This window comes from Lissotriton vulgaris, chromosome 8 (assembly GCF_964263255.1).
Source record: "Lissotriton vulgaris chromosome 8, aLisVul1.2, whole genome shotgun sequence".
Lineage (NCBI taxonomy): Eukaryota > Metazoa > Chordata > Amphibia > Caudata > Salamandridae > Lissotriton > Lissotriton vulgaris.
The window spans coordinates 223,270,402-223,283,145 of NC_141696.1; the positions used below are offsets into that span (position 1 = coordinate 223,270,402).

The 12,744-nt window shown below is 43.9% G+C and overlaps 1 protein-coding gene across 4 annotated transcripts in view; it reads right to left on the reverse strand.

Annotated features, from left to right (window-relative positions):
- The window catches only part of SYNJ1 (synaptojanin 1), a 668,969-nt gene that overhangs the window by 467,956 nt on the left and 188,269 nt on the right, over positions 1 to 12,744 (reverse strand). For all 4 annotated transcript variants that reach the window (XM_086933999.1, XM_086933998.1, XM_086933997.1 and 1 more), the window contains exon 7: positions 1,998 to 2,059. In XM_086933999.1, coding sequence (XP_086790125.1) covers positions 1,998 to 2,059 — 62 coding nt within the window. The remainder of the gene's footprint in view (positions 1 to 1,997; positions 2,060 to 12,744) is intronic.

A 12,744-nucleotide genomic window follows, 5' to 3' on the forward strand; every position in this document is an offset into this window, starting at 1 on the left:
TATGAAACAATTGATGGACTTTAGAGGAAAATCCTTTATTATCAGCCACAAAAACACACGTGAAACCAGCTATGTCATATACATGATCAAATGCGATTGTGGTCTAAGATACATAGGCAGCACCATCTGTCCCTTAAAGAAGAGGATACTAAAGCATGTCTGAGTTGTACAAAATAAGGACACCAACTATGCTACAGCTAAACACCTAGACATCCACCCTGGATATACATGTAAAACATGAGATATTTTGGGATTGCACATGTTCCCCGCCAAAAAAAAGAGGTGGAGACAGGACACAGAAACTAAGACGGCTGGAGTCTCATATGATAATATACTTCAGAACCAAGCATCCACAAGGTCTAAGCGCCGACGAGGAGCTATTTGCTCATCTTTAAAGTCATTAGAAGGCCACAAAAATGAAAAGGCAGCTCTTAAAAAACTTCCATGGACTGGCAACCACACAGACATAAGTTCATCCAGGCATCCATTGGGACTAGAATTAAAATAGTGGGTGCCTTCTGCGCCAAATGATTAGAAATGATGGCAGGTATAATCAAATGTAGGAATTTTTCTATTTCATATCGTACCTCTAAGGAAATTTTCCATGACTCATGGCACTGAGCCAGTTTACGAAAGATATGGGTTGATAACTATAAGTGGGTTATAGAGTCATACTTGCTGGTTGTATGGACACTGCATTCTAATGAGAATATAATGAGTCCTGTTTGCAGGAATGGAACTATTATAGGGTTGAAAATTATGATTTGGATGTACAAATGGACTCGCTTGATATATTGTCTATGGCACTCAGCCGGTTTGCAAGTGAATTGTATGTATATATATCAATTAAGTCAGTAGGAAATAATGACACAAAGCCATCACTGATAGAAACTGCTGGCAAACTGCCAATCGAATTATGTGTACATAAACATTCATTCTCAATGGCAGTGTACATATATACATGATCAACTACACATATAAGGCTCACATTATCATTAGTATATTGTATGCACATAATTTCAATGAAGTGGCGTTTTTAAGCAATGGTAGATAAACTACAAACTCAGAATGCCTCATAATGGGCACAATGGGCGATCTGCAAAAGTGCAACTAAAGTCACACACACACATATATATAAAAAAACTTTGTTCGACAAACCATATCTTTATTTGCTGCCTGTGCATGCAGAGAATCAATCAATTAAAATCCATATCCAAAGCTGTGGCTATGATTCACATCCATACACAGTCTTTGAAGTAAGGTACCGTGGTCTACCATGATGAATGCAAAATAAATGTCTAGACAAATGAATACTGTCTGGTAGACTTTATCAAGGCCCATTATAATGCGGACTCTGATACCAGTTACTTTGTTTTTTGTCAGCTTCATTAATTTGAATCGTTTTTAGTAGTCAAAAAATAGATGTGATGTTCCACAAGTTTCTGCAGTTGTTCTAGTTAAATCCTTTTTTGAGGATTCTAGCGACGGTAGAGATTTGACATTGAGGTTATAGTTGTGCCAGCTGTTCACTTTAATGCTGAATTGCCAATCACATTCTTTAAACCATTTTGCAGTGTCCCTCCTGTGCACGGACACATTGAAAGGTTTCAAGATATAAGGATATATGTTATGAAGAATTCACTTCCCTAGTAGTTTTGATGCTTGGATCTTTTCTTTTTTTTCCTCACCTTCTTCTTCCACTGATTTGAATGTAGAAAATTAAGGAGCTAATAATGAGGGAAAGCTAGAATGTAAGGTGATGGCTTTAGAGTTGTAATTATGTTCTATGAAATTTAATTTGAAGCTTTAAAGCAAGTTTTCAAAATACTGCAGTATTGCACAAGGGGAGTTTCTCAAAGTTTCTGGGCTGATTACCTCATGAAAAGTGAATATTTACTCAATTAACAAAGCAAATTACTTGTGTATACAACTAGAGTATAATGTATCACACCGTTAAAGTATTTAAAATATGTAAAAATGAATTAAAACAATTGTACCTGTCAAATGCTGGTGCATTGGCTTCAAATCCCCTAGACATCCTTACTCGATGGGATCCAACCTGCCCCAAGAGAACCATACTTAAAGTTATTCCTTTAATGAGAGCATCAAACACAAAATACATAGAAAATCTTGAAATTTTGGTTTAATGTTTAACAATCTGCACTCCTCCATTAGGCCATGATTTAATATGTGTGATTATATTACACTATATAAAACTCCGGCATTTACTGTGTGGAAATAAAAGGTTACCAGTGGTAAAAGATCCTCCTGGTGGTTACTCTGTCTACCTGCAGATTCCTCACCTGCAGGTTAATCCTGGGCACCAGACTGGATCCACCAACTTCAAAGCTGTCACGTCGCCAGTAGGGCACTCTGCCTGCAGAACGCCGGAATTGGCGTCCGGTGATGTCACCATGGGCATATAGTGCCTACCCCTGCGCAACGTTGTCAATGTCATCTATGTTTTCAAGGCCTTTGAAGTGAACATATGAACTAAAACTATATAGAGTAGTTTAGTACTAAAAAGTTCGATCACCGGTGGCAGATTAGCCCAGCACCATGTGACTGTGGGCAAAAGCTTGCTTAATCCTACCGACAGCCCCCCAGCGCCTAGAGACCCTTACGGGTGATTGTGCGCTTTAAAAAAAAACTTTTTTTAAAACCTACTTGTAATCTAATTAAACTTTTCCTATAACACACATATCAAACGGGGAGTCAACACTACTTTGTCAGATGACAAAAAGAGGTTAACAGCGGACAAGAGCTCAAGATTTGCAACTCAGTGACTGGTCTAACCAAAGTGATAGTTACTAAAAATACAGTTTTTAGAATCAACATTTATAACTGACAAGAAGTTAAGATCCCCTGGAGCACAACAAAAGGAGTTGGTGAATAGAGATTAGTCCACCCCTTCAAAAAACACATCACAATAGGAGATTTGAATAAAGAAGGCTGGTCTGGACGACAGAGGAATGCCGAAACTGGAGCCAAATACCCTTTTATAGTGCCAATCGCATACATCCTTGGTGCCAGTGAAAGTGCGAACTGCAAGACCTGGGACAACTTAGCCTACAAGGGATCTACAGTGTCAGTGCACAATGAAACGAACTTGTTCCTTTTCTTAGAACAAGCTGATTTAGTGGAGGGACAATGAGCTGACAAGAGGCTGCAGCTGGAAGGAGGTATGATTTCCCCGGTCAATCTTCAAACATTAAGGTGGAGGCATCAGAGATTGGGATGCAGATCCATTCCTTCAACTGGGAGAGAATGTCTGGTCTGAATGGCAGCCTGAGCGGGGGACTTTGGGAGAAACTCAAAAGGTCTGCATACCACACCCTCACTGGCTAATCTCATGCAATGAGAAAGACTAGGCCACAGTCTTAGAAAGACTAGGCCACAGTCTTAGAAAGACTAGGGCACAGTCTTAGAAAGACTAGGGCACAGTCTTAGAAAGACTAGGGCACAGTCTTAGAAAGACTAGGGCACAGTCTTAGAAAATCTTCTGAACCAGACAATCAAGGTTATTGGGGAAATTTTTAGGTCAACTGAAAGTTCCACTTCAACTGAAATACGCCCCCCAAGGCTCCCATCAAAGTATATTGGAGAGCATAGAATTTCTGGCATCGAGCATATTCTGAGGAGGCAAACAAGCCCACCTGAGCAGTGTCAGTGGAAGTTGACAATCATGGTAGGCAGAACAACGCCAATTCAGGTGCTCTGCTTTGACATTTAGAGACCCCACTAGGTGGTTCGTGATCAACCAGATCCCTTGAAGGTTGATGTGAAAAACCTGCTCTTCTGGAGACCAGAGATCTGATACCCAGATGAGCTGCCCACCAAAAAGTGGAGGCATCCATCATTCAAGTAGCCATGGTCGGGAGAGTGAAGGTCATCCACTTCTGCTGCAGCACTTTGAGAGATTACATTGAAGTAAGACAGATCCCCCCCCCCTCCATATTAGATCCACTACTTGTGGAGACACCACTGCAGAACCCCCAAGTGCCAACATGCATACATGATTATGAGAATGCAGGACGCCAGCAGACCTAGCAGTCAGAGGACTTTCAGGACTGGGACTCTCGCACTCTGTTGAAAGAAAGGGGCCATTTCCTGGATGTCTGCATTCCTCCGAGGAGGAGGAAAGGCACAGAGAAGGGTGGTGTCAAAAACTGACGATATGAACAGGAGTCATTGGGATGGCTTCAGGTGAAATTTGGGCTTGATGACTGAAAAGCCTAGGTTGAACAACAGCGAGACCATTGACTCAAGATTGTACGGTATGACCTTCGGTGAGCCAGCCAGTTGTCCAAGTACGGGAAGACTGGTATGCCTCGATTTTCTAAGATGGGCTACGTCCACTGCAATCACCTTTGTGGTGCTGAAGTCAAGTCAAATGGGAGTACTGCAAATTGGTAGGGCGCAGAACCATCACACAGTGCAAATACTTCAGAAGAGACTGCAGGACTGGGATGTGAAAATACGCATCCTGCAGGTCGAGTGACACCATCCAATCTCCCACTTGCAGCACCAGTAAAATCTGAGCTAGTCAGCATCTTGAACTTCTCCTTTCTGAGGAAGAATTTCAATTCCTTTGGGTCCAGGATCTGACACAGACCACAGTCCTTCTTGCAAACAAGGATTATCAGGAGTGCCATCCATGTCCTATTTCCTGTTCTGTACGTAGGAGTCTTGTCACTTCTTGTTGCAGGATAGATCCGGAGGGGAAGCAGAGAAATACTAGGGTGAGATGGGGTGGAGCCTGAAGAAAGGGAAGGGTGTACCTCTTTCCACAATTTGAAGGACTCGCTGGTCTGAAGTAATGGTCTTCCAGATCAGTAGAAAGGATGACATACACCCTCCCAAAGGATCCTTGTGCGTTTAGGGGAGTGAACTAGATTTTCATTCCTTGGTGGTGTAGGTAAGGTAGGGGAGGGGGAAGAGGCTTGATACGAGGATCAGCAGCCCTGACCTCTTGCCCGTCCTCTATATTGTCTGACAAGTCGATGGACATGATATTCTGCTCTCATAGACTTGCTGGTGCGGTCACTAACGCAGAGTATCTAAGCTGCACCCTTGCGGATTATAACCCTCAGCTAAAGATACAGTTGGGCGAGCAGGTGTCCCCGATCCTCAAGTGGATACACATAGTGCAGTTTTTGCAAGAGCCCACATTCACAGACCCACTGGGGGAAAATATATGAAAATACTTTCAGGTTAATCATCACACTAAGGAATAGGTGAGCACCAAGAGCGAGAGTTTCAATGTGGTGGTAAAGGGGACAGTGTCTTGCCCAAGTTGTGTGGGATCGGTGGACTAGAGTCTGAGCTCACCTCTCTGGAAAGTACTATTTGTAGGCATGAGCGCAGAATGCACACCGGCGGAGCAGATGAGGAGTCACTTCAAGAGGCCCGAGACAGACAAGCCGAGGTTGTAGCATGCTTCCGTACACTCATGCACCGCGAATAACTACAGCAGGACCACACTGAGGGGGCCAGAGCAGGCAGGCTGCTTGTCTTGTTAGTGCACTCAGAGGGTAGGGACACAACCACAACACAATTGCTTAACCAATCTGGGGCAGAATTGCACACGCAGGTAGACATTCAAGCAGAATTCCCACAAAATTGCAAAACACTAAACAGGTCGCGGGATCAGGCAACAGAAGGGGAAATTGAGGCATTTTTGGCAGTGGCAACGCTCCAGGGCCTTTCCCAGGCTAAGAGAGAGGAGCTGAGTGGGGCGATAACCATGAGAGGGATCAAACTACGTATCAAAGACCTGGTGAGAAATAAAACACTTAATGTTACCAGAAATATGCAGAGACCCTCACATTACATCTGGAATAGCAGAATAAAGAGACGTTGTACAAGGGAATTGTCCCGCCAACCACCAGAGAAGAGCTTGCTGTCTCAACTCAGAAGGAGTGGAAGGCTCCACCAGAGGTATCAGCTGGCAGCCCCTCTCTATGCTTACTCTCGACTACAAGATACTTAGCAAGATTTTGGTGGACTGCTTACGTCTACATATGTTGATGTTAGTGCGTGGAGGCCAAAGCAGTTTCATACCACAATGAAATGTCCCTAAACATCAGACACCTATTGCGCGTTCGCGAGGAGATACGGTCCAATGGAAAGTTTTGCAGGCGGTGATGAGGCAGGTGGCTCTGGGAGAGGGCTGGCTCAGATGGGTCATGCTCCTATGCTCAGCCGGGAGTTCAAATGAGGTCTGTATATCGGGTGCCCCATCAATCTCCAGGGGGCTGAGGCAGGGGTGCTCACGATCTCCTATGTTGTTCATGCTAGTGTTGTGCAGTTGGAGGGCCGAGGGCCCAGCATAAAACTACATGACGGACTGCATATCATCTCTCTGTATGCTGATGACATGCTGTTGTACTTACGGGATGCGGGAATGGGCTTTGCCTTGAATATGCACCTCCTTGACAACCTAAATAGACTGTTTGCCTATGCACAAACTGGTCTCAAACATGTGTATTTCCTGCATCCCCTGTCCGGCAGCGGGCTCTTGGAGCAGTGCAGTAGCTGGGCTTTAAATGGGAACACAAAACGTTCCGATACCTTGTGGTTAAAGTACTTCATAGTGACAGATCTCTGAAAACAGAACCTAAGGGAAATCCTCTGGGTGCCCAAAAAATATATAGACTTCCGGCACTCTTTGAAGTTGCTCATGATAGCTCAGTAGACATTGTCTAAGATAATGATGCTACTGTGCATTCTATACCACTTCAAGAACCTGCCAGTCTGGATCCTCTGCTCCTAGTGCATGGTGCTATACACATTACTGAGGGAGCTAGTATTGGACAGTGGGTGCTGTAGGGTCTCAATGGAGGTAGTGAGAAGGCCTATATGGGAAAGCGCGTTCCCAACTTACAAGCGTACTACCTGGCGGCTAACCTCCAGTGGGTGGCCAAGTGGTTGGATGGCCAGGGACTGTCAGAACTGGGAGCTGCAGAGGCTAACCTCCAGTGGGTGGCCAAGTAGTTGGATGGCCAGGGACTGTCAGAACTGGGAGCTGCAGAGGACAGTGACCAGAAGGGGACCTTGGTAGCTTGGCTGCTGGGCGTCAACCTCCAGGCTCACAGACACTCATGACTGCTTAAAATCGTGCTAGGCAATTGAAAGAGGGCCATATACAAAACCACTCATCGCCCACTATATGCATCTGAACTCCCACTAGTGGGTATGCCAAAAGTACAGGAGGGGTTCTTCACAGAGGCTGTCGGCATAGACAGAAGTGGGACGGCAGATGACGAGTGACTGCCATCATGATAGGGCATTTTAGGAGTTTGACTACATGGTAAGTTACGACAGGCTTCTGAATTCGCAGTTCCTGGTATACTCTGGCTCTGAGACACCTAATGGGGACAATGTGGGAGGACGAGCACACTGAACCACCATACCATAAAACCTTGCAGATGCTAACCACGTTTAGGGGGTGGGGTCATAGCCTGGTCTCCTGGTTATATAGGACCCGACTGGCTATGATGCTACCCCGCACGTACGAGGCTGAGGGCATTTTGGGGGACTGCAATGAGGAGGGGCGGTGAGGGGGACCTCAGGGGTACCGAATGGCCCCAGCCCTGAGCTCTCCAGACTAGTCTCCAGAAATACTGAGTTCAAATACATGCACTTCAACTACCTACATACCACATATTCAACACCTCACAGACTGAATGTTATCGGCAGCACTGATGACAAGAACTGCCCTAGATGCAACCTAAGGGATTCAGATTTCCTACACATGACAGGGGCATGCCCAGTGACTGCAGTCTTTTGGCAGGTGGTCTCCTCGATGCTGGAAACTGTGTGATTTGAGTGAGCCTCTGCGTATGGAGATATGCCTCCTGGGACTGCATGCCCCGCTGAAACCTGGCAGGGTTGGCTCAATGTTTGTGGCATTGTCCTTAGTGCTTGCTAGACGAGTCACAGCTGTGCATTGGAGATCTCCTGAAGGCCTGTCAGGTGTCAGTGGGAAGAGGAGGCAAGGAAAGTCCTGTGGCGGAGAGTATCGCCCTCAGCATGGAAGAAAGATTGAGACACTGCACACCCTATTGAAGACCAATGAGAAGAACTTGTCTAATTGTTCTCTCTGAACAGGACTACCCTATAGGCCTAGAAGGCATCATGTAGGGGGAAAGGCGAGCACTGGCATCACTATCCTCAATGGTTGGGGAGAACATAGACTCTAGCTGGCGGGGGAGAAGTGCTGTTAGTACAATATAGTTTCTGGCACTGTTGGGTGACTGGGGAAAAACGAGCCAGGCCCGTTTTATATTTTTGGTTGTATCCATCCATTCTTTTGTGCACCGTGATGATTGTGTGACGCAGGAGGGAACACCTTTGAGACGAATGTATGACGATACAACACAAACATTTACAACACATGCTTTTACAACGCAGTTTTTACACCGTAACATCCTTTACAACGCATGTTTTTACATCGCATGTATGTATGTATGTAGCTGATTTATAAAGAGCAGGAATCAATCCCGAAGGGGTATCTCCACGCTGCCGGAGAGCAAGAGTCAAACAGGCAGAAACTACCACAGCTTAAACTTTGAATAATTTAGTCTTGAGGAGTTTTCTGAAGCGGATGTGGCTTGGGCATTTACGTAGGTCCTCCGGCAGAGTATTCCAGTACTTCGGAGCCAGATAAGGCACAGTTCTACATCCTGATCAAATTTTCCTAAAGCGAGGGACCACTAACAGCCCCTTGCCTTCTGACTTGAGTTGCCGATTTGGGCAGTAAAATTTAAACTTGTCTGCCAGATAGCTTGGGCTCACACTATATAAAGCTTTATGGGCGAGACAACATAGCTTAAATTTAATTATCTGGCGTATGGGAAGCCAATGGAGAAGTTTCAACAGTGGTTCGGGGGAAGTACGAGGTGGTTTCTTAAGGGCCAGGCGTGCGGCCACATTGTGGACAATTTGTAATCTGCTATGAAGTGATTCATTTGCGGCTGCAAATAAGGCATTGCAATAGTCCAGGCGACCAATAATCAGAACCTGAATTAAGGTTCTGCAACCAAAAAGGGGCAGCCATGGGAACACTCTACGCAGAAGGCTCAGCCTATGGTAGCAGGTCCCTACGGTGGTCAGAATTTGGTCCTTCATAGATAACTGTGCATCCAGCCGGACCCCTAAGGCATAGATGCATGAAGCTAAAAACCGGTCGCAAACGGGCAGATTCTCAGAATCTGCCCCTTTGCGACCTGTATTTTTGCATTTAGGATGCATCATCCCGAATGCAAAAATCGCAATTTAGGAAATCGCAAAATTGCGATTACTTAAATTGTGATTGCATCTAAGGAATCTCAAATTGAGATTTCTTAAATGCAATGCATTAAAGTAAAAAAAATAGCGATTTTGCTAATAGGGGAGCAAATTACCATTAAGTTGAACTTCATGGTAATTTGCAAAAAACTTTGAAAAATGCACTAAAGTGCATTTTTCAAAGTTCCATTTTACACACAAACTTGTGCAAGATGTACCCATATGCAGATTTCAGGGGTGCAACAGTGTGTGCAATCTCAATTTGCGATTCTCTAATTGAGAATCGCAAATTGAGAACGTCTTCCCATTCATTCCTATGGGCCTGTAGGCCCATAGGAATGAATGGGGAGGCATTCCTTAATTGTGAGTCGCAATTTGCGAGTCGCAATTAAGGAATTTTAGGAAATCGCAATTTTTTTTGCGAGTTCTTCATGCATAGCCTTTTGCTATTCCTTATTAGCGAATCCTTATTTTTCGCTAATAAGGAATCGCAGAATGGATGCTTGATGAATCTATAGGTACGTTTTTTGCCACAGAGGTTGGAGAGGGGGCAAGGCCCATTACTGTTGGCCACCACTCAGGGGACCAGGCGGTTTGTGCAGCACCAAACAGCAAAATTTCAGTTTTGTCTTATTTAGCTGTAAGATATGTCCCGTCATTTACTCTGATATGGCTAACAGTCCCCTAGCGAAGCACTGGTTAACTTGTTTGGGATCTGAAAGGGTCCAGATCGATGGTCTGAGAGCACTGATCTAAGAAGCTTACAAAACCACTCAAGAACTTGTCCCTGCAGACTGGCCTCTCTCAGTCGCAATATCAGTTTCTGATGAGATCGTGTCAAAGGCTGCTCTCAGATCCAACAAGACCAACAGCACTGCTTTATTATCATCTAAGGCCAATTTGATGAAATCAGTGACCCCGATGAGTTGTCTCTGTGGAATGGCTGGATCTGAACTCAGACTGCGAGGGATCAAGAATGCTGTTGCCATCAAGATAGTTCATTAATTGGGTATGAACATAACTCTCCGCCACCTTGCTCATGAGTGGAAGGAGCGAGATGGGTTGATAATTGGGGAGTACTTCGGCCGGCATCTGATCTTTCTTTTTAATAGGAAGCACTTGGGCAACCTTCCAATCCAGAGGCAAGTTCCCTTCACTTAAAGAGATATTCAAGATCTCAGCAATAGGGACAGCCAGGAGAGGGGCAAGGAGAGCATATTTATGAGCGGGCAGAATATCCAGAGGAGATCCGGATTTAGCAGTTTTTAGCATGGCTTCCACCTGCAAGACCTGAATAAGATTAAATTGATTCAGCCGTTCACCTAAGCTTTCAATTGGTACAGATCCAGGATGAAAAGGCAGCGCATGATCAATATTTTGGGGAAGTTGCTTGTAAATTAGATTGATTTTGTCATCGAAGTACCCAGCTATATTATCGTACAGTTCCTGCGAGGGGATGGTCTGTTTGGCGCATGCAATAGGGTTGGTGAAGGAGTCCAGAACTTTATAAAGATCCTTTGATGAATTTCCTGCCATGATTAGGTTTAGTTATACAATGAACTTTGGTTGCCTTTTTTAAATTCTTCTGATAGGTGGAGAGGGTCAGTTTAAATTTAACTCTTTCACTTTCCGATTGAGATTTACGCCAATATTATTCTAGGCGTTTGCAACGAGAATTTTTACTGCGTAAGTCAACAGTGTACCAGTCTTCACTTTTTTTCCGCGAGTTATTAAGCTGGTATGTCACAGGAGCCAACCTATCTACAACCTCACTTAAGGTACCATTAAAGGCACTAAGTTTCATAGCGACATCCACACATTCATTAAAGTGTGGAGGGACGTATATTTTGCTACAAGAATCAAGCGTGACTTTACGCCAGCGCCTTTGAAGAGTATTCAGGGGACGTCCCATCACTAAGTGTTTGAGGCATCTGTTCATCCAAATAGGAATCATAAAGTGGTCTGACCACATCAGCGGGCAAGTGGGATCAGCGACCATAAGGAAAGAATTGGTTAATATATAATGCCATCACAACGCATTTTTAGAAACTACACTCACAACGTATTCCATTACAACGCGTACCATTTCAACGCATAATACTTTTAGAGCGACAGTAGGGTAAGTGTTGGATAGTGTAAGGATAAAAATAACTATTCCCACTCCAATGAGTGCAACAGTAGGGTAGGTGTTGGATAGTGTAGGGGAAAAAATTACTATTCCCACTCCAGTGAGTGCAACAGTAGGGTAGGTGTTGGATAAGGGAGGGGTAAAAATTACTATCCCCCCTTATATTGAGTTGTACAGACATGCGTTGTAATGAAATGCATTGTAGTGACATGCGATGCAATGGCTGCGTTGTAATGGCATGCGATGTAAAGTGTGTTGCGTTGTAATGACTGTGTTGTAAAGGTAGTGCAAAGTAATGACTGCGTTGTAAAGGTTGTTTCCCCCTTGAGACAGATAAGCTATGCAGCAGCCCGGACTACTTACTACGCGTTAGAAACAAACATTGCTGTGCACTACTAAAACATTCCTATGAATAACTATCTGCCCCGCAAAATAATAAAAAGAAAATATATATTTTTAAAGTCTCATCAGATCCTGTGGACACGGTCCTGTTCCAGTATCTAGTCAGCTTAAAAAAATAAATAAAAAATAAAAAACCTGCCCCATCGCACGTATAGATAAAAGGCAAATTGAGGTCACTGGATTTAATTGTATAAACTGGTTAATAATTTAATATAGTGTACATTTGTACAGGGTTTGATGCGTTAGCAGTTAACCAGAAAACAGTAATCTATATCACAACTAGCATATATTAAGTGTGGATGTTACCCCAATACCATACAGAAGTACGCACCTTGTCAAAACCAATGCACATGATGCGCGGGTGCTCATTTAGTCTGGTCTCATATTTGCTTCTTCATGGTGTCATTACGATATTATAGAGCAGAGCGTTCACTGTGCAACAATTCGACACTCGGACGACCACAGATATGCATGTTGAGCAATATATTGGGGAAACATTTCAGGAATCAATGAAGGCCTTTGCAAGGAGACCGATTATCAACATCACAAGCACTGTGCTATGAGAACAGGACGCCTCAAAAATCAAAGAGTAGAGATGGAAGTCATTTGAATATTCTGCTTTAATATGTGTGCGAAGATCTAAGGTGTCAAAGAAGACAATGGCCATTAGTGATAAGAAAACCTTCAAATGGGAAAACTGAGCTGAGTAGTGACTTAGTCAGCAACGTCTGTTATGTACATGAATGCTCCAGGCATCCTACACATCATTCAATCAAATAAATATTGATATGTGCTCTTTTAAATACATTAAGAGTGTTTTTTCTTGCACAAAGTTTCTGATGCAAGAAAAAAAAATGTAGCCGTTCAAAATGATGTAACAGTTAAAGATGAAGTCAACAAGACATGTAATGTATACAACAAAT